Source organism: Typopeltis vanoorti, unplaced genomic scaffold (assembly GCF_054136105.1).
Source record: "Typopeltis vanoorti isolate ZY-2024b unplaced genomic scaffold, IOZ_Tvanoo_1.0 HiC_scaffold_162, whole genome shotgun sequence".
Classification (NCBI taxonomy): domain Eukaryota; kingdom Metazoa; phylum Arthropoda; class Arachnida; order Uropygi; family Thelyphonidae; genus Typopeltis; species Typopeltis vanoorti.
Window position 1 is genome coordinate 6,697 of NW_028327984.1, and position 20,575 is coordinate 27,271.

A 20,575-nucleotide genomic window follows, 5' to 3' on the forward strand; every position below is an offset into this window, starting at 1 on the left:
AGAGTTAAAAAACAGAATTCTTGGTTAATAAAATATAACCATCAGCTGAAGTGGGAAATTGGTTCACTAGCTTTGGACAAACTAAGAGATTGGATGATAGAATCAACATGCAAATATCATATATTACTTGCCAAAGGAAGAGAAAAATCAAAAACATTAACGAAGTTAATAGGGAGGCCTGTTCTTGATTTAAATGAAATTGGATGCCCAAAACGTGAAAACATAATGTGTACTTTTAAATGCTTTTGGAAACATAACGAAAGATTCTGTGCTTTTAATAATTCTCTGAAGTATACGTATTGGATTCGAAAATATAAATATGCAACCCTTAATTTTACTACTACAGTAATAAATTCCCAACAAACAACCACCAAATGAAAATTAACTTTCAGATGAGAATCACATTGTCAAAACCATACGATGGTAATTCCACAACCATGGAAGAACCTTTGATGTATTTTTCAATTTATTTATTTTCTGTATTGTTAGATTCAGTAAATACAATTTGTAAATAATATTTCGTTCAATAAAATGTGTAAATTAAATGAACAAATTGGGTGTCGTAGATGTGTTATACAAATTTAAGAAAGAAGATAACATTTTTTTTTTTTTTTTTTTCCTTGTGAAATTTCATGCCACAAAGTAACCAGAGAATTTTTTTTTTTGATTCATTGAAGTAAAAGTCTTATTTGTTCGTTATCTAGAAACAAAGTTAATGAATGAAAACTAACAGTGTGGGAAAAAATCAGAACCAATGGAAAACTAATAATCACAACATGTGACAATGAATAATTTAGTTCTCATCGATCAGACAAGGTCAAATTACGAACCTTTGCTACCCATCAGTAGAGTAACACCTCGAAAACTCTTAGTCTCAACATTAAGCTTGAGTGCAATATGTGTAGGATAGGAAGTGATGCGAACAAGTTAGGTCTCAAAGATCACATGAGGTCATTTACAAATCTTTGCTACCTAACACTATTGTAAACATTACTCACATGAAAGCTTGACTAATACACTACCCTGGAAATATTTTACCTTTGAAGTAAGCGCTATATACGGCTAAGAAAAGAACGATGACTGGCTGACCGGAAATGAGTCACTCAGTTATCTACAGATAAGTTTAATGAAAATTAACAGGGTGGGAAAATAATTCACACACAATTTATTTATTTATTTTACTCAGTTATTCTGGTTATAATATGTAGTTAACTGAATTTTAAAAAGTAAAACCTATAATGAAAAAGTCAAATGGATTTCAGAGTTGTGTTTGTGTTCTGTGCTGTGAATATATGTTAAAAATCAACAATTTGGAATATTCAGAAAACCTAGATAGTACTAATATGTTCTCATTCTGGAAAGAAATGTAAGTGAATTTTAACATAAACATAACAATTGATAATTGTAATACACTGAATTCCATACTCTAACAGCAATCGGAATTCAAAACCGGAAATAACACTTACCCTAAACAAAACAGCACATAGAGCTTCCTACCGAGGATGGACACCCGTGGGAAAGATTAATACAGAGAACCAAACGGATACTAAAGTAAATTAAGTAGTCCACTAGCTTTTCTGGTTATTTACAGAAATATCTATCAACTCCTATGTTTTGTGTGTTTTGTGGTGTGAATATATGTTAGCCACAGTAAGCTATAATGAAAAAGTGAAATGTTCTTTTCAGATTTGTGTTTGTGTTCTGTGAATACATGTTAATCAACACTTGGAATATTCAGAAAACCTACTGTAAAAGACTTAATGAGAAATATTCAGTGTTGGAAAATAAATTCACAATTTACGGTTGTGACTCATGTCATCCCCTTTGAAGAAAAGCGCTCGCTGGGGGGATATTGCAATGACGAAACCTCACCATCTACGCTCCGTAATCTAAAGGACGAAGTAACTAGTTCAGGTTACAGTATTTACAGAAATTTCATTCTTTGTGGTTTTTGTGTTTGTGTTGTGTTGTGGATATAAAATTGAACTATTTTGGAATAATCGAATTTCGAAGAGTCATCTGGAAAGCTGTAAGTACTTTTTTAACTTAAACATAACTGATCGCATGTTGTTTGGTAAGCGTAATTCTAATACTGAATAGTTTTTTTTTTTTTCCCCATAAGAATAATCATAGGTTATATATTAGAGTATCAACATGGACACATTAGCGATTTTTTATGTCTAATGTGTGTGTGTGTGTGTGTGTGTTTAAGGACAGGTACTTTAAGTATATAATTAATTATTCAGAAAAGATCGAAACACGAGAGCCATCACGACTTTCTCTAAGAATTCCCACACTTTAATAGGAAACAAATACCCAAAATGTATTGGAAAATTAGTACAACCATCTAGAGAAGAAAAAAAAACTATCTTTGTCACGATTTCTTATACACTAATATATTTCCCTTTCCATTCAAAACAATAACGTCACTTATTTACAACTAACAAATGACGTCACTTATCTACATCTCATAACAAACATTCGCGTCACGATTCCTTATCTTACTTTTAGACAAATCAAAATATCCGGATGAATTATGAATAAAATATGAACTTGATTAGAATATGTATATAGAAGAAAATACAGATGAGGTATGGAAAAAAAAAAAAAAAAAGTATGTGTGTTGAGTGACATCAGTATATAATTAATTATTCAGAAAAGCTCGAAAGGCTGCCGCCATCACGACTTACTCTAAGAATTCCCACCCTTTAACAGGAAACAAATACCCCAAATGTATTGGAAAATTAGTACAAACATCTATATAAAATAAAATAATAATAAAAAAAAAACCGTATGTTTGAGTGACACTAGTATATAATTAATTATTCAGAAAAATCTAATCACACCCGCCATCACGACATACTCTAAGAATTCCCATAGACGACAATGACAGATGTGTGCCACCCTGGGAAAATTCAAAGATATCTTATCTCAAAACATAGCCCACAATTCCATACCCAAACCAAAATACCGCACAAAGACCTAACGTCACGATTCTTATCTTATCTTGATCTTGTCAGAAGTGAGCACCAATCAAGACACGATTTCTTATCCACTAATATATTTCCCTTTCCATTCAAAACAATAACGTCACTTATTTACAACTAACAAATGACGTCACTTATCTACATCTGAAAACAACACACACCCACGACACGATTCCTTATCTTATCTTGATCTTGATCTTGTCAGAAGTGTCCCACCAATCACGACACGAGTTCTTATCCACTAATATCATCCTTTCCATTCAAAACAACAACGTCACTTATTTACAAATAACAAATGACGACATTTATTTACAAATAAAAAATGATGTCACTTATCTACATCTGAAAACAACACACACCCACGTCACCATTCCTTATCTTATCTTGATCTTCATCTTGTCAGAACTGCACCACCAATCACAACACGAATCCTTATCTCTACCATCACCCATAATCCCATACGCGAACCAAAACACAACAACAGAAGCCAGTGACACACTTGCCCACACGGAAATTCTAAACCTTACACGCCCATGAAGCCATGCACACAATGACGTCATCAACCAATCACGTCACGATTCCTTATCTTATCTTGATCTTGTCAGAAGAGCCTCCCCTACTACTGAGGCAATAGGATGTTTATGATCAAAAACTTTCCAAAATGATCTTTCAAATTACCAGGAAAATACATTGAATGGAACAACGTGGAATTGCGGGTACGTTCCATTGTTAAGAGCAGTGCTTCCCAAACTTATGGATGTCAAGACCCCCTTTGGGAAAATTAAAAGATTTCATGGCCCCCCCCATCGGGAAAAAAATCCTAATACAGACATATATTATTATAATATTTATATTCACTACAAAACATACACACCAAGCGTATTTCTTTCCCGCGCATCGCCGCACCTGTGTACACTAGCAATGAAACATCATTTAAAGCGCAAAAAACTTGGCCGTTTTAAATGAGCGCGAGGGTTTGCGTTTGTAAGCTTTTTTGTGCTTCTTATCAATACCTTTTGAAATTAAGCTTACAATGAATAATCATATATTTACTAATATTCATAAAGCGCCGAAATACGATACGCAGGAAGGAAAATTTGTGAACCGACACCAATGTATGAACTTTTCCATTAAAATATAAAAAAAAACAAATAATAAAAATTAAATACGTTTCTTTTAAGATTAAAAAAAATTCTACTTAGTCCTAAAACATTTTAAATTTGTTTTCATTATTTCGCGGCCCATAGTTTGGGAAGCGCTGGTTGAGAGGAACAAATACAATCTGAAACATTTTAATAAGATTTATATGAGTTTTCGTATTTCTATCCATCAATTATTTTGTAGCGATCCTGAACAAGAGTTATCCACTGTACTTGACTAGTTGTGTGGCTGACAGAAAGGTTGAAAAGAAAAAATGAAACATTAATGTTAGATTTGAAAACCTGCAGTTTGAAGTTCATAGTAATGTACGAAGGGAGACTGTTCCGAAAAGTGCAATAGCTGAGGGAATGAATGAAGGAATGGAGAGCAAGAAAAATTTGTTCACCCACTTTAGAGCTGAACTGTGAAGCGATGGCGATTAGGTATAGTACTTGTCTTTAAAAATTTAGAGGAGAGGGGAGTAAATTGCTTGTGCTAATTTTCAGGAAGAGAGGGGGGGGGCTGTAGTAAAGGTATACAGTAGAAAATGAACATTTGTTTAAATGTGAAAACAGTATACAACTGGATTATTTTAGAATTAATATATATAGAATTAATAGTTACTCACAGGTTAAATACAAGAGAGAGAGAGAAGAACCCGAAGAGAAAGAACAAATTAGTTTCTTTAATGTTGAAAAGGTGAGGCTGGTGATCTGTTTATGCCAAGAAAGATTAGAGTTTAACATCATCTCAAAATGAGAAATGGCTTCTCGCCTAGAGAAGTAGGCATTAGTTATCAAAATAACAATACTACAAGAAAATTATTTTTTGGAAACACTAAATTTTGTAGCGTCATTGAATCCTACAAGAAGGATTTGGAGATCAATATTTAAAGTTGCAGAGGTAAATATTCTAGTTTTCATAATTTAGGTAACATAAGATATATCAAGGGAAAAAAATGATCAGCGTGCAACACTCATAACACTTGTGGCACTATAAAAACTGTGACTTTATCATTTTGCACTTTATGGATATGATTCATGTATTTGCTGTTTTAAGACGTTTAGTACTCATATGATAATTATAAAATATAATGAATTAATTTTTACTAAAATCTTTCTTCTAATTCCTTCTAAATCGTTCTCATTAAATTAATGTGGTATGTTCTAGCAAAAATGCTAATTTTATTCCAGTTTTAAATATTCACATATGGATGTTATATATGCGATTTAATATGTAATTCAAATATAATGAATTTGTTTAGCAGTAAATAAATTGATTTTAGGCATGGCAAAACTCTCACGCAGGAATGTATATGCACTTCTATATCGCCGTCATAATGACGTCATGACATTTGCCCTTCGATTATAAACAAACCCTGGTTCGGATCCTGTCTAAAATGCTAAGAACCTTTATTAGGACTTTTCAAATGAATGTTTGAAATACGGAGGTGGCACAATTTTTCCCTCCCATAAAATAGGCATATGTGCCAGAAACATGCTCGGTTAACAGACGTAATTCCACCCAACCCATGTCATGCATGAATCTAGTTCACAACGTTCATCACTTTTCTTTGTAATACCAGTGGCGGCCCGTACATAAACACTGCGACACTGCAGTACCCCCAAAGAAAAAATTAAAAAAATAAATTTTGTTTGTGTTTATAAATATAAATAATAACAATGCTTACAACATTATATAAATGCAATACAACATGTTAAAGGTTACAGCTTATGTTTCGATATTGATTGAATAGTTAATAATTGGAATTGTTCGATTAACGCTTTAGATTACGACGAAACAAATGCACTGCGATCTAACGGTGATATTCGTTTGCGCTTGTCATTGCACGTTACGTCATTAGATACACTGCCGTCTGGGCAGTGTATCTTATTATTGTGCGCGTTATTTCTGTGAGATATGAAACGTTTATTATTGACGCGTGTTCGTGGTGAACTATTTTTTTGTAAATCTTATTTTATTTTGTTAAAATAACATATAATTATTTATCTGTTATAGATACAAGGCTGAATTATGGCGAGTGTCACTGTTGAAAATATGAAAAGAATTATATTTTTTCAATTATCGTTACACGAAACAAATGCACTGCGATCTAAAGCCGATATTCGTTTGCGCTTGTCATTGCTATTGATACGAAACTTTTATTATCGGTGTTTGTTCGTGGTGAGGATGAAATATTTTTAATAAAGCAATTTTTAATATGTAAATTTATTTATTAATAAATTCGTTACTGATTAGGAAAAAAAGTGTTTTATATATATATATATATATATATATGCAGCACCCCCACTTAAAATTTTCACCGGCCGCCACTGAGTAACACATAGCTGAAATCTTTATCACTTCGGTTCCAACATTTTTTTTCTTGGTGTACTGTCTACACGGACAGTTTAACAAACTGAAATTCGCTTTACAGAAGCAAAAAATATAATGTTTGTTCGTACCAAAAAGGGATATGCATCACTACTCATGAATGGTCAGTGCTTAAAAGTAATTACTAAAGGCTTCGTTTCGGTGATGTAAAATTACATACATAATTTTTTCTTAATATTTTCTCTCTCTCTTCAATTTTCATTTCATTTCTGCACTGGAGCCCTCAGAATTCACATAGTCCATTTTATTTTTAATTTTCGCCGCAAAATAGGACTAACATTAATGAACAATCTAAAAGAATAATAAATTATAAATCTTGCTCATATAAAAACAAACATATATAAATATTCTCGAACAAACCAGGGCATTCACAGATGCCCTGGTTTGTGCCAGAATATTACATACTGATCAACATCATAGCCTCAACTTTATGTTCTAAACAGACTACTTAAAGAATGAGTAGGAGTGGTTGGTGTACCACAGGGGTATCAAACTGGCGCCCCCCCCGACGCCTCAAGGAAAGATTTTTAAAAAAGGGATGGTTGCTTTTTGTAATAAAACAGAAATACCGTATTTACTCGAATATAACTCGCCCTCGGATATGACTCACACCCCTGTACCCTCATTTTACTTTATGTAAAAAGAAATTAAAGTTTTGCATGCATATCGCACATTTCGTGTACGATACTGTACATCGCACACGAAAATAAAGTTTAACTACTTTGAGTTCGGGACGATAACTCGCTCCCCGCGGTAATAAACAACACGCCTTCCCCAACTGCATTATACTGCAGATGCAAGAAAAACGAGTAGTTTTATTGTACCACTGAATAAAGTACAGAGACATTTGCTGTCTGTGTAATATATTTCTCAACATGTGTAATATATTTCTTTAGTGCGATTAGAGACAACTGATATAAAAACGGCACTAACTAATGAGTCGCATGTCCCCCCCCACACACACACATTAATTATGCTATTTAGACTTAAGCAAAACCATATATTTCACCGGCAAACACAGTATCTAACAAAAATCTGTTGTTTTTAGTTAGATGTGTGAGTGCTCCAGTAACTCAAACACAAAGCTGCAATAAAATTCGTAAACGTTAGAGTAAATATTGTTGTTATCGCAGTTTCAGATAATATGGAATTTGTTTGAAGAGAATTAGCGTTTCAGCTCAAAAATGTCGGATTAACTTTGGGTTTTGGTAACGCGATCTTTTGTTAATACCGCACCAATCATATCCACACCTTCATAGCTGTTCTATCTCTATTAGCCTACCATTGCTGTCTATTTTTCTCAAACATTCGTGAAGGGTGTTCATTACGTATCTGAAATCTTGTAAATTACTTGTAATTTTTACTTGGAATAATGGGAAAGAAGATGGCAATGCACACAAGGAAACCGCACTCGAGGCCGGAAGTAGCTATAACGAAGAGGAGATTCTTGTTAAGTCATCCACATTTTCATTTTTTTTTTTTCTGAAAACTTTAGTTTCTAAAGATCCCCACATATATCTCGCACCATGATTTTTTAGCTTTAATTTTGGGGAAAAAAAGTGCGAGTTATATTCGAGTAAATACGGTATCGATTTATTCGTTTTCATACGACATTTATAGTTACAATATGGATGCAACGACCTGCTATAATGTAATTGCAGTAATAAAAACTTATATCGCAATTTCAATCATGAAATTGCGATATAAATCCTAATCATGAACAGGATCTTAAGCCGATCCTGTTCACGTGGCGCGCATCATACGCACTCATGGGAATCCAGCTATGAGTTTATAATTGCCTGTTACAGTCAGTCAGTGATATTTGAAGTTCAGTGTGCACGATTCAACAACAACCTAGCAGTGAGAAAATCCCTTTCATTATTATTTATTATTTTTATTTGCAATAGTATCGTGCACTGGATCTACAGTTTTGTGCGTTTTTATTCAAACATTTTTATAAAAATTGTTAATAATATTAATAATATATTTATTCACCGAGGCAATGTCGCTTTCCAAGCCAACAAGAAAAAGAAAAATTGCTGATGAGGGGAGAAAATTTCAAGAAAAATGGGAATTAAATTACTTCTGCACTGGAACAAAGGACAAAATTGTGCGCATTATTTGTAACGAAACAATTAGTGTCGCCAAAGAACATAATATAAAAAGGCACTACGATAAAATTCACAAAGAACAATATTCACGCTTTGAGGGTAAACTGAGAGAAGAAAAATTAAGAAGTATGAAGAATTCGCTTCAAAGTCAACAACAAGTATTTTCAAAAATTATGAAAGATAATGAATCAGCAGTGAGAGCCAGTTATGAAATCAGCTATTATTGGCGAAACATTCCAAACCTTTTAGTGACGGTTTCTTGGTTAAGGAGTGTATGATAAAAGCAGCCGAAATGTCCCCAAAATGTGCAAATATTTCGCGATTTTTTTGTCCAGAAATACTGTGATGGAAAGACTAGCCGCAATGGCAGCTAATCTACGTGACCAGTTGCGAGAAATATCCTCAAACGCACAGTGCTTTTCAATTGCACTTGACAAAAGTTTCGATATTCACGACGTGGCTCAAGTTGCTTTGTTTCTTCGGACTTGCGACGACAATATGAATATTACTGGAGAGTTCTTGGAAATGATTCCCATCCATGGAACCACTACAGGGGAAGACATTTTTGACGCCGTGACATTTTTGAAAAATATCAACTTCCTCTGAACAGGCTCGTAGCAGTGACAACCGATGGTGCTTCAGCAATGACAGGCAAAAATAAAGGTTTTGTGTCAAGACTTGCAGCAAAGTTAATGTATCCAGACATTCCAAAACTGCAATCTTTCCACTGCATCATTCATCAGCAGGACCTGTGCTCCAAAGTGTTGGAAATGAGCAGCGTACCCAAGCCTGTGACAAATACTGTAAAGTTCATCCGATCCAGAGGCCTCAATTACCGCCCGTTTGCACACAATTTCTAAAAGACTCGGAGAGTGAATTTGAAGGGCTACCTTATTACACAGAGATTCGTTGGTTATCTTGTCATAAGGTTCTAAAAAGCTTTTTTTTTACTTTTAGAGGAGATCAAATTGTTCCTAGAAATAAAAAATCATGATGTTGCATTTCTTAATGATCAGACATGGGTACAAGATCTAGCATTCTTAGTTGATATTACAGGACATTTGAATGATTTAAATGTCAGACTTCAGGGGAAAGATCAGTTAATAACACATGTATGATGCACTGGCAAGTTTTAGATGTAAGTTAGTTTTGTTTCAGAATCATTTAAAAGAGAATATTCTGAATTACTTTCCTATGTGTGAACAGTTAAACAATAAGAATCAAAGTTTTACCTTTTCTCAATATTATCCCAAACTAGAAAAGATAAAAGAAGAATTTGATAGGCGATTTAAAGATTTTAAGGAGCAAGAAGAAGTTTTTTCGCTTTTTACAGATCCTTTTTCCTTTAATTTCGAAAAAGCTCCTATTTGTATTCAAATGGAACTTATCGATTTCCAAATTATTCCTTTCTAAAAGCGAAATACCAAGAACTTGGTGTACCGAAATATTCTATGCTATTTTGCAAGCACCTGTTTATGTGAAGAAGTATTCTCATGTATGGAAAGGTAACAAAACAGCCCACAGATCAAGATTAACCGACGTCAACCTTTCTGCCATAATGAAGGTCGTATGTTCACAATCTTTGAGTCCAAATTTTGGCAGGCTGGTTAATAATAAACGTTGTCAATTGTCGGGGAAAAAAATAAAATACTAAAATTAAATTACTGTAATTATATTATGCAAGTATGTATATATGTATTAACCAAAATATAATTTTTCCCAAAAATATTTTCAGTAACAATTAAAAAATTCCCCAAAATATAGACCCCCCCCAAAAAAAAAAATATAGAAGTATTTTATTTCAACACAAACACAAAAAATTTCAAACTGACAGGAGGGTCTGTAAATTTTTGTGATGGTTATTAATGAAAGTTTATACTTTTTTTAGAATGTATAAATATATAAATATTTGATTTATTCAAATAAAATTTAATTTGGATTAAACGCTATCTATTGTAAATATTAATATAATAAAAATATTCTTTATATTATTATTTTTTTTGAGTTGTCATAATCATTATACTATTATTTTATATGTCTTGTAATATTTTATATGTATGACTTAGAATAAATAAAAATTTTGTTATTAATTTTCCAATTTACGTATACTCGTTTTTTCACTTCCCTTCCATTCTAATTAGTGCAGTTTTTTAGTCGAAAATTTTTTGCGGCCCACTTGAGATACACTTTTATAGCAAATGACCGCGGTCCAATTGAGTTTGAGACTCCTGGTGTACCAGCTCCAACTAATTACTGTGGGTTCGAATCTCGATGTGAATGTTTGTAAACATCTTTAAGCGGCGAATTTTCATTGCTCTGTGTAAGACCACCAACTGTGTTTATTAATCCTTTAAAACAAGAGTCTCCTAATTATCTAACACTTAACCCATTCATTGTATTCGTGTATAATAACGTTATAGCATTTCGCGGGTGGAATTCATAATTTTTTACATCACCCAAATTTGAGAGGGAAACAGCAAAGCCTGAATCAAATGAATGCCGTGTCCACCGGGATCAAGAGCAAAGTAACTTGTTGATATTCTTTTTCAAAAAAATAAAAAAGGGATTATATAAAAAAAGTTTCGATTATAGTCGTGTCGTAGTCTAGTTCCATCCTCAGCACTATAAACTGGACTTTCCTCTGGATAAAAAGTCTTAATAATCTACTTGATAGATAATGGGTGATGCTAATTAGCTGCCTTTATTTTGATCAATGGTTCCGAATTGTAGGAAATAGAACCATCTAGGTACCCCATCCTCTCTTTCTCTTCAGAGAAGACTCTACTAAAATAACAGTGCCATATGTTTGGTTTGGCATATTTCGTTCTTGTACTAAATTTTTCTTTTCAATTGATAATATTGATAGCAAATAATAAAAAAATACGTTTGTAAAATAAAATGCCACTTTTGTACACTTATTTATATAAAATAATGCTTATGAAAATATCAGCAGAAATAAAACTCGTCCATCTTCAGTGTCACTTCAACACTCAAACAGTGTTACATAATTTCATTTTTAATACTGTGGTGCTATTTTCTGGACATTTTGTATTTTAAAAATCATTTCTTTTTCGATGTTTCAGGAGAAAGAGCAGTTGGTATACGAACCAAATGCGTTATTCAAAGTTGACGAACTGGGATTTTTCATTTACTGGAAAAGTGAAGGAAAGGTAAATAGAATAGCATATGTTCGTTTGTTTGTGTGTGGGGGGTAATAACAGTGACATTAATTATTGACATTATTATAGTAACAGGAAATGAGAATATCGAAATTTAAAAGGAAAACTTCAGTCTTGCTCTAGAAAAATAACCAGCACACGTATGGGAGTAATTTCAAGTATCATACAAAATGCATTTCCCTATTTATACATTTTTTTTCAGGAGAAGATAAACTAGAGAATTTACGCCTCCATGTAAATATGCGGTTTTCTGCCAGTGCTCCTTTCTCAAACAAACAAATCGAACAGGAAACGCAAGCAGACGCAAACACACTGATAGCTAATAGTTTACTTATCCAACGAGCAAGACAAGACTAACACGCTCATTTATTACCTGGTGCGACTGTGTTTTTAGTATAACAATGTAGTGCTATAGGGTTAACAGGTCACAATACACAAACGTTGATAATATACTGTAGTTGCATAGTGATATTATTGGTTATCACAAGAATTTATATACAGTACATATAAATTATAAGTAGCTTATAATGGTTCGGCAAATCTTGAACACAATGCATGAAGAAACTCTGCATGAGAGGCTTCAAATGCTTGTATTCCAAATAGTTTTAAATGTGATGAAAAAAATTCAGTTTCAAATTTCAAAAATGAAATTTGAAACGGATCTGTTTCATCACCGCATGATCGTCGACTTCTGTATGCGACTTCCCTGAGCAGTAGCGTTAGTCGTACTATAGAGGTTTCTGCAAAAGAATACTGGTATTTTAAATGCGAATATTTTTCCAAGCTAAAATCGTTAATAGTCACCTTACCTGATCTAAGATCGCCTGCTCAAATAGTTTCGTGTTCAATGACCTTCGTAGTCCCATTTTCTTATAGGTAGATGTCAGGGTTGAGGAAGTTTAACAACAAAAAAAAAAGTTCGGTGAGTCTTATGGTTCAAAATATTTGACACGTGTTTAAATTTAGGCGAATCTATCAGATTAATCCATCGGAGGATCGGTGCATCAAGCCCAGTTGTCAAATTTGGGGCTTTGGTTCTAGTTTATCCACTGATTATCTGGATCTTGAATAGGTGTTTGGGTAGAAAAAGACTGCCTGCTGCACCATAGGTTCCAAACCTATAGTATAACTTGCTCACATTGAAAATGGTTTCGTTATAAGAATAAAAAAGACAAAATAGGAGACAGTGTAGTGCTATAGTTACTCCAGACCTGTTGGGGGGCACATGGCATGAACTGAATTACAGGTTGGATGTAGCCGAGCTGCGCATTTAGCTCACATTGAACTTGTTTCACCTACATATATATAGAAAGTTCAATCTGAGATTTTTTTTTTCACTCGGTATTTTCCTTAGTATAACAAAGATATGATTACGCTGTTGACTTTTTTGCGCGTGTGTGTAATAACTGAATAAATAAATATTCCAATTGTATCCCCTTGAAAATAAAGTATTGATTATTATTATTATTATTATTATAGCACAGCAGTAAGCAGTATTACTTAGACCTGACATTAGGCTTTCTGCTATTAAAATCACACCCTTTTGTAAAATGACTGTTGGTATACATTCCAGGGAAAGAAATAGAATGCATGCCAAAGAAATAATAGTTGCACTGATTCAGAATGCACTTCATTAACAGCGACCTGTGGTGTTAATGACCTCCGTAGTACACAATGTTGATAAAATGTTGATGTCTGACAATAAAATAGCCATACCTTTGTGTTTTGTGTTTCCATGAACCATTTATTGTCACACGAAACTTCGAAGTAACGTAATCTAATCAACTGAGCAATAATACAATGGCCAAAGTGAGTAAGCTGAGCTGTTGCTCCCCCCCCCCCTTCCCGCTTCAACATTGTACGTTTAGGAACACGATAGCCCTGTTTAAAAAATCTTGGTTTTTATAATTCATATTCGCAACGTTACATTACTTTTATGATTTTTAAGTATAAATACTTTTAAATTTTAATGCATGAATGGAACAAAAGAATAAAACAATGTAGTGACAACTTAACTTTTCTGTTTCACTGGAATTTATATAAAGACTGACAAGTCAAAAGAACAGCCGCAGAATAAACGGATGTCTATATCAAGACTCATTGTTCGAACATGACATGACGTCATTTTATAACGAGAAAAGAGATATTTGAAACAGTTAATTTAGTGTGAAGTGGCTGAATGACACTACTGTTTCTGAACAATATGCAGGACGCTGACAAATAGCGATTCCAAGAAAGATCGTTATGTGACGTTGGAAGCATGTTGGCATAGCATATCCCCATCGCATTGCAAGATATTTCGCTTCTTCGCAACGGAAGATCTTGCAATGGATATCTTAGAAGGGTAAAGATTTTATTATGAGAGCGTTGTATGCTTCTGAAAAGTTTTGGTGACCTTGAGAGATTTTAAAGCATATTTGTTATAGAAGCTTTGGGATATAAATACTATTGTATGTGTATTTAAAACTGGACCGTGTGAAAAACAAAAGTGTGAACATTTAAAATTTTAGTATAACAGTAACGAAGTATAGCAGTCGATATTTGATGTCTGACAATAAAATAGCCATACTTTTGTGTTTTGTTGTTCGACAAGTGCCAATGCATTATGGCTACCTGCCACGGGAACATGCAATGTTGTCTGAATTGCATTCTGATAGAACCGAGGGAAAATATTGATTTTTCAGCTGAATTAGCGAATATAACATACAAGTTTAGTCTCTAGAACAAGTTCCAGATTTATCGAATCCGTGACCTATATTAATGAGTTGGGTTTTCAATCATTAACAGATGGGATTGCCATGAAAAATATAACAGCAGTACCGAAGGAAAATGCTACATCTATCGTCTTTTTTTAAAAGATTTTTATGAGGAATTTATATGAATTTATATATATATATATATATATATACACACACACACACACTTCCAGCAGATACTTGACAATATGATGCATTTATATTTCAGGACGGACAAGTCTTGGAGTTGTGTCAAGTCAATGATATTAGAGCAGGCGGGATTCCTAAGGTAATTATATATTAAATAAGTTAGGTGTTTTACTCTGAATCAAATAATTCTAATAGGTGCACTTTTCCCATACACTACAGTAACTCATTTCTAAACTTGCAGTGCGTATGCATGGAAATTTATCTTAATTATGGAAAAGATCCTTAAAAAGCTACATGTGGTGTTAAAAATTTTCCGAATAAGGATAAACTTACCATTATGTCATTGCAACAGTTAAATTAATGTTTGCATTCCTGAAACTTCAAAACCAATTTAATAGGGCACATAACTCATAGCCTTTAGAATTAATCGAGTTAGTATTGCGCTACCAAAATACATGAACTGCGACGAATTCGTGTCTCCTTTTATCAGTACTTTGAGTGAAGATTTAACTGACCTGACAGCAATGTAACGAACCATTCGTTTATTGTGTTCTTCGGAAACTAGATAGAAACCCAGAATACTTACGGAAGCTCATATCTGAAAGACGTTGTCGCTGAAGGATATGGGTACCATTAGTCGATCTGGGTAGCTGCGTGGATAGCGTCTCATCCAATACACCCCCTAATATCTCACGGTGACATGAAACGTTTGTGAATTAGGTAGTAGATGAAGTTCATCACCGGTGGGTCCCCTGGTGATCTGGCCTTTAGGTTTATCAGCGGTACTAGTGCGATATAAGAGTATAATCCTTCATGGACAGAAATGACGTAAAAATAACTCGATGACTTTTCTGAACACATCGAAATTTGTTCGTTGTAATGTATTGATAATTTTCTTCCTTGAATACGCATTAAAATTTGTAAAAATAAATATGACACCGAGTATTTAATATTAAAAATAAGAATCATATAATATGTGTACACAATTATAAAACGATTTTTATGATATTCCGAAACTACAAAAGTTACAGTTTAGATCATCGAGTTTCCGTTTGTAATTGCCTAGCATATTTAACTGTAGATCGGAAGAAGAAATACAATGACCTGGCGTCTCGTCCTCAGTTATTATCCTCAATAGAATTTATGTCGCAAATAAAAATCTTGCAAACGCTTATATAGGTGAACTGAGTTATTGACTGTATATTACGTATACTACTACACACAGCTCATAATCGAAGTCATGACATAAGAAACGTTGATAATTATTAGAATTCTATTCTAAATTTACGTCATGTTAGCTCTATAATAATAAAGCTCAGAACAGACTATATTTATATGATTGATTATTTTATGGAATTATTCATGAATAATAACTAAACAATCCCATCGAATAACCTGAGAGCCAGTTAGTTATATATTAAAGTAAATAGTTTGCAACACATGAAGTATGGTGAAATCGGAATTTTATTTGATCTCCGTTCTATCTGCTAATAAGGATATAGGCTGGTAATTTTAAAAATATGCACGTAAATCACATATAAACGATGCAGTCGATTTAAAATATATTAGTTTTCAAGAATGCAAGAGCGCAACTACTTTGTTTGCTAGTCTGACAGTAAATATGTTTTAATTTAGAAACTTTTTCTACAATAGTACTTTCTTTTCAGGATCCCAAACTCCTCTTTGAACTTCAAGGAAGGACAAAACATAATCTGGAAGAGGTTTCTTTAACCATTTGTAGCGGCACAGACATGGTGAACATCAATTATACTCATGTAGTATGTCCAGACGCCGAAACGGCAAGGGTAAAAAAGGGTTTTATATACGTAGTTATAATATTCACTGAATTAAGAAACATTTCACACTAATCCTTCTTGATTCTTTATAAATAAAATATGATGAGTAGATAAAAAAAGAACAACAACAACAAAAAAAAATCCTGATTATTAATATTGCATTATAAATAGCACACCTTTTTTGGTCTGATGACTTCAATGAAGATTTTCGGTGGTAACGACTTGCTTTAAAATCCAGTCAAGGGCAAAAGGAGCTTTGGGACCTTAGTCAACTAGTAAACTTTATTTATTTATGATAAGAAAATGCTGGAAATAAAACAAGAATTCAACCTGATTGATGGAAAGAAGAAAACTATTATCTTCCATGGACATTTAGATATGAAAAACGAAAGAAGTGAAGATGTTTTTCGAGTAATATAACTCATGTTATATTCATATTAATATTGTAGCCATATTAATGAAATGAAAACAGATAAAAAATTTTTAAAAAAAAGTAGGAAGACATCGAAACAGTCGACCTTTGCCATGGCACAAGACTGTCTGTTGGAAAGACATGAATTTAATATTTAAATTGACATTGAAGAATGAAAACTTTTTTTCCTAGGTTCTTTGCAAACCAAGTGAGGTATCCGATTTTAGACGGAAATGCAGAGATTTTCTTATCTGAAATCCTGATGTTTTAATCTTTACAGCCTTAGCAATAATTCAAACACAGCTTATTTTAGCTCTATGGAAGAGGGGGAGAAGGAGTGATAAAAATTGTTTGAAACCTTATGAGATTAAGTCGCTTTTGACTGAGTATACAGGCAAAATATACCCAAAAAACCGCAGTATTATGGTTCATTTCTCTAACTCAATTAAAAGAAGACTAAAATATTACTGCCTCGTTATGAAGTATAAAATAATTTTCCACTTGAAGTTAACTTTTGAATACTGTCTTAATTTTTCCCTACTTAAAAACCTATATTGCCCACTCTAGGTTTCAAGATAGCAACATTCTTCATTTAACACAGTATTATACTTAAAAATTGGACTAGTAATTCAGTTGTGCATTGATACCATAAAAGATAATAGCGTTCATATAGGCAAGTCAAAAAATGATTTTATTCCCACCGACAGAAACATACCTTCACAAAATTCACTGTTAGTTTTGCCCCGCTGCTCACTCAGTCAGTCCTTTATTTATAGGGCACTGAGAGCAATTTCATGTAAACCTGCTATTAATCATCTGCGTAGTAACCACAGTATTCGGAATATGTTTGTTAGGAGAAATATTGCCTGCTTAATATCATCCGGACGTACCCTCAGCATTCTTTATGCCATATCTTAGACTTGGAACAGTTCATTGGTTGTACACAAAGATTTGATGTATGTATGTGAATGGTGGGAGAAACGAACTAGTAAGAATGAATAATGAATAGATGGTACTCGATGTCATCAGTTTTTCACTCATTTCGTAGACTACCGTTTCCAACTTTTTTTGTCATATCAGAGTATGTTCATTTTATCGTGGTACGCTTTATAAATTGAAAAGGTTAATAATAAAAACTAAAAACACTATAATTATGACAATAACTATTCAAAAATTCAAACAGTGATATATGAAAAAAATGGTATGAATTTTTTTTTTTTTCGTTGAAGGTTCATGAAAATTTTCCGACATACTTATTAGGAACTTCCTCGATGATTGATGAAACTAATCATCATTATATGTAATGATTCGGAATTTATTAGACAATATATCAAATATTTACCGTTTTTTTTTTTCAATTTTATAGACATGGCAAGCAGGTCTGAGAAAAATTACTAACAATATTAAAGCCAACAACGTGTGCCCTACTACTGGCCTAAAGAAACAGTAAGTAAGATATAACTATTCAAATGTTGATTACTTCTAGAAAAAAAAAAAACAATCAATAAACGATGCAGTTGATATTACATATATTACCCTGTGGATATTGCAGTATTTATAAGTGTCTTGTAAGTTATTTTCATAAGTAATCAAAATATATAATGTTAACAGCATTATTCCTGTTAATTGTAATATCAAAGAGAACCTAGATAAGAAATCTTCAAAACTCGTATGTAATCTCCTGAATTCATTTCCTTGGTTGTTAAAAGAAGAATAGAACTCAATTTCTGCTGCACCACTCAAATCATTTTTAAAAAAAAATGCAGCTGTATTTCTCGTTATATTTTAAAAGGATTTTCTAAACAAATAAGGCGAAACACATTACAATAAATTGAACTAAAACTGGATAATATTAAAGAATAAGATGAAAGAAGTTCATGTTTTTCACATTTTTTATTTTTCACATGTCGAAAAATAAAAAATAATTTTATTTTTCGACATAATTTTCAAAGTGAGTAAAGAAGCATACTGACGAAACTAAGATTTTGTGCGGTACAGGTATAATTTCCAACCGTGAAGGCTAAGCAGGTGGGTCGCATCCTACATCCGGTTGAATTTTATCCATCTGTGGGTTAAACGGATGAGAAACTTGAAAGACAAAATTCCGAAAATTTCTTTTTCATCGTATATGTTTGTCAGATCGCGTTGTATATATGAAGTGATCGCTATTGTCTGAGACTTTCCCTGAAAGAAAAAAGAGAGAATTTACTCTATGCTGTCATTACGTCTAATTCGAGAGAAAGACTCTACTCTACTCTTGTATATCTGCATTATTCTTCCTGCGTACATTTAACGTTCTTTCTTCTCATAGTTTTGGGACTTTTATGTGGGATGCTTCTTATAGTCTTACGTTGCATAGCAAGTGGAAATAAGTCAGCAATCCGCGGCTCTTTTGTGTTTAACGATTGCGCTGATTCTGCTTTCATTTGTAGGATTCATTTACACTGGTGTGGATAAAATTTCATTTAGGATTTGGAAAAAAAAAATTCATTTCAAATTTTTTTAATTTTATTTCAAAATGTCGAAATTTAATCTTCTGACGTCACTGTGAGACAGCTGCAACGAGAGCCATTCCGAGCATCTCTTTGATTTTCCTTTGCTTCAGCGGTCGACTACCTATATTCAATAGGCTGCCGCTGATTTAATGCAAACCCGACTACTTTTAAAATGCGATTTTATATCCGTCGTCACATTTCTGACTAGAGTTACTGCCCAGTTTACTGAGAAAACTTATTAAATGTATTCAGAACTCTTTTAAGAAATATACTTTTTGAGCTGCTTTTATGAGAATTGAAAGATATTAATAGATGAAAAAAAGTCATTTATAAATTTTGCTTTGAGTTTGTTTGCGTAATATTCTAATCACGTAGAATATTACAAAAAGTTTGGTTAAATCAATTCTTAATAACAAAACGTCTTAATAAATTATCCGAATGATTTAAATTCTAAAACTGTGTTCTTTCTTCTCACTTAGTTGGATGCGTCTGGGATTTACGGTTGATCCAGAGGGGAAAATTCCAGTTCGCAGGTATATTATAAGTATATCTATTTGTATATTTAAAAAGCTTTCATTTCGTTTATTTTATTAAAGAGTGGTTCTGTTTTGGGAAGTGTTTTAGTTATTATTGTTACATTTCATCGCTATTTCAATTGCTCAGTTTATCATTCACCTTTTTATATATTTGTTTATTTATTATTCGAAAAAGATGTCGAAATTGCATATCTTTTTAATTACTATTTTTGTGTTATTTTGTGTCATTAATGTGTTATTTTCGATATAAAGATTTATTCGAATAAAAAACTACGCAGCAAATTAAAATCTAACTATGGAAATTAATGTAAGTTGATAACCTTTCCAACTGTGATTGTACTGTTAAATCATAGTTAAAAATCATAGCGCTTCTTCTTCCTTACCCTGTAGAGCGCGAGTTCGAATTCCACTGTGACTTAAAAGTTTGTTTCCAATATCCTTAGATTCAAAATGATTTTCTTTGCCTTTTCTGAGGTCCTGCTTATTAGAGACCTGCAGTGATTGAAAAAAAACCATAATTCGTCTACAAATAAACGTGATGCTTATTATAAACATAATCTATACTAATTTAATAAGCCCGAAAGACTATTTTACCGGCGAATATGTTAATAGAAAGGGGGATGGTAAATCCCTTTATGTT

The 20,575-nt window shown here is 32.9% G+C and overlaps 1 protein-coding gene across 1 annotated transcript; it reads left to right on the forward strand.

Annotated features, from left to right (window-relative positions):
* Positions 1-11,715: 11,715 nt before the first annotated feature.
* Positions 11,716-19,932, forward strand: LOC150092214 (1-phosphatidylinositol 4,5-bisphosphate phosphodiesterase-like; the record flags this gene model as incomplete). The annotated part of the gene is made up of 5 exons (XM_090415205.1): positions 11,716-11,802; positions 14,776-14,835; positions 16,364-16,501; positions 18,271-18,350; positions 19,879-19,932. Coding segments are annotated over 5 exons (419 nt in total), but the record flags the coding sequence as incomplete, so codon positions are not given.
* Positions 19,933-20,575: the final 643 nt, after the last annotated feature.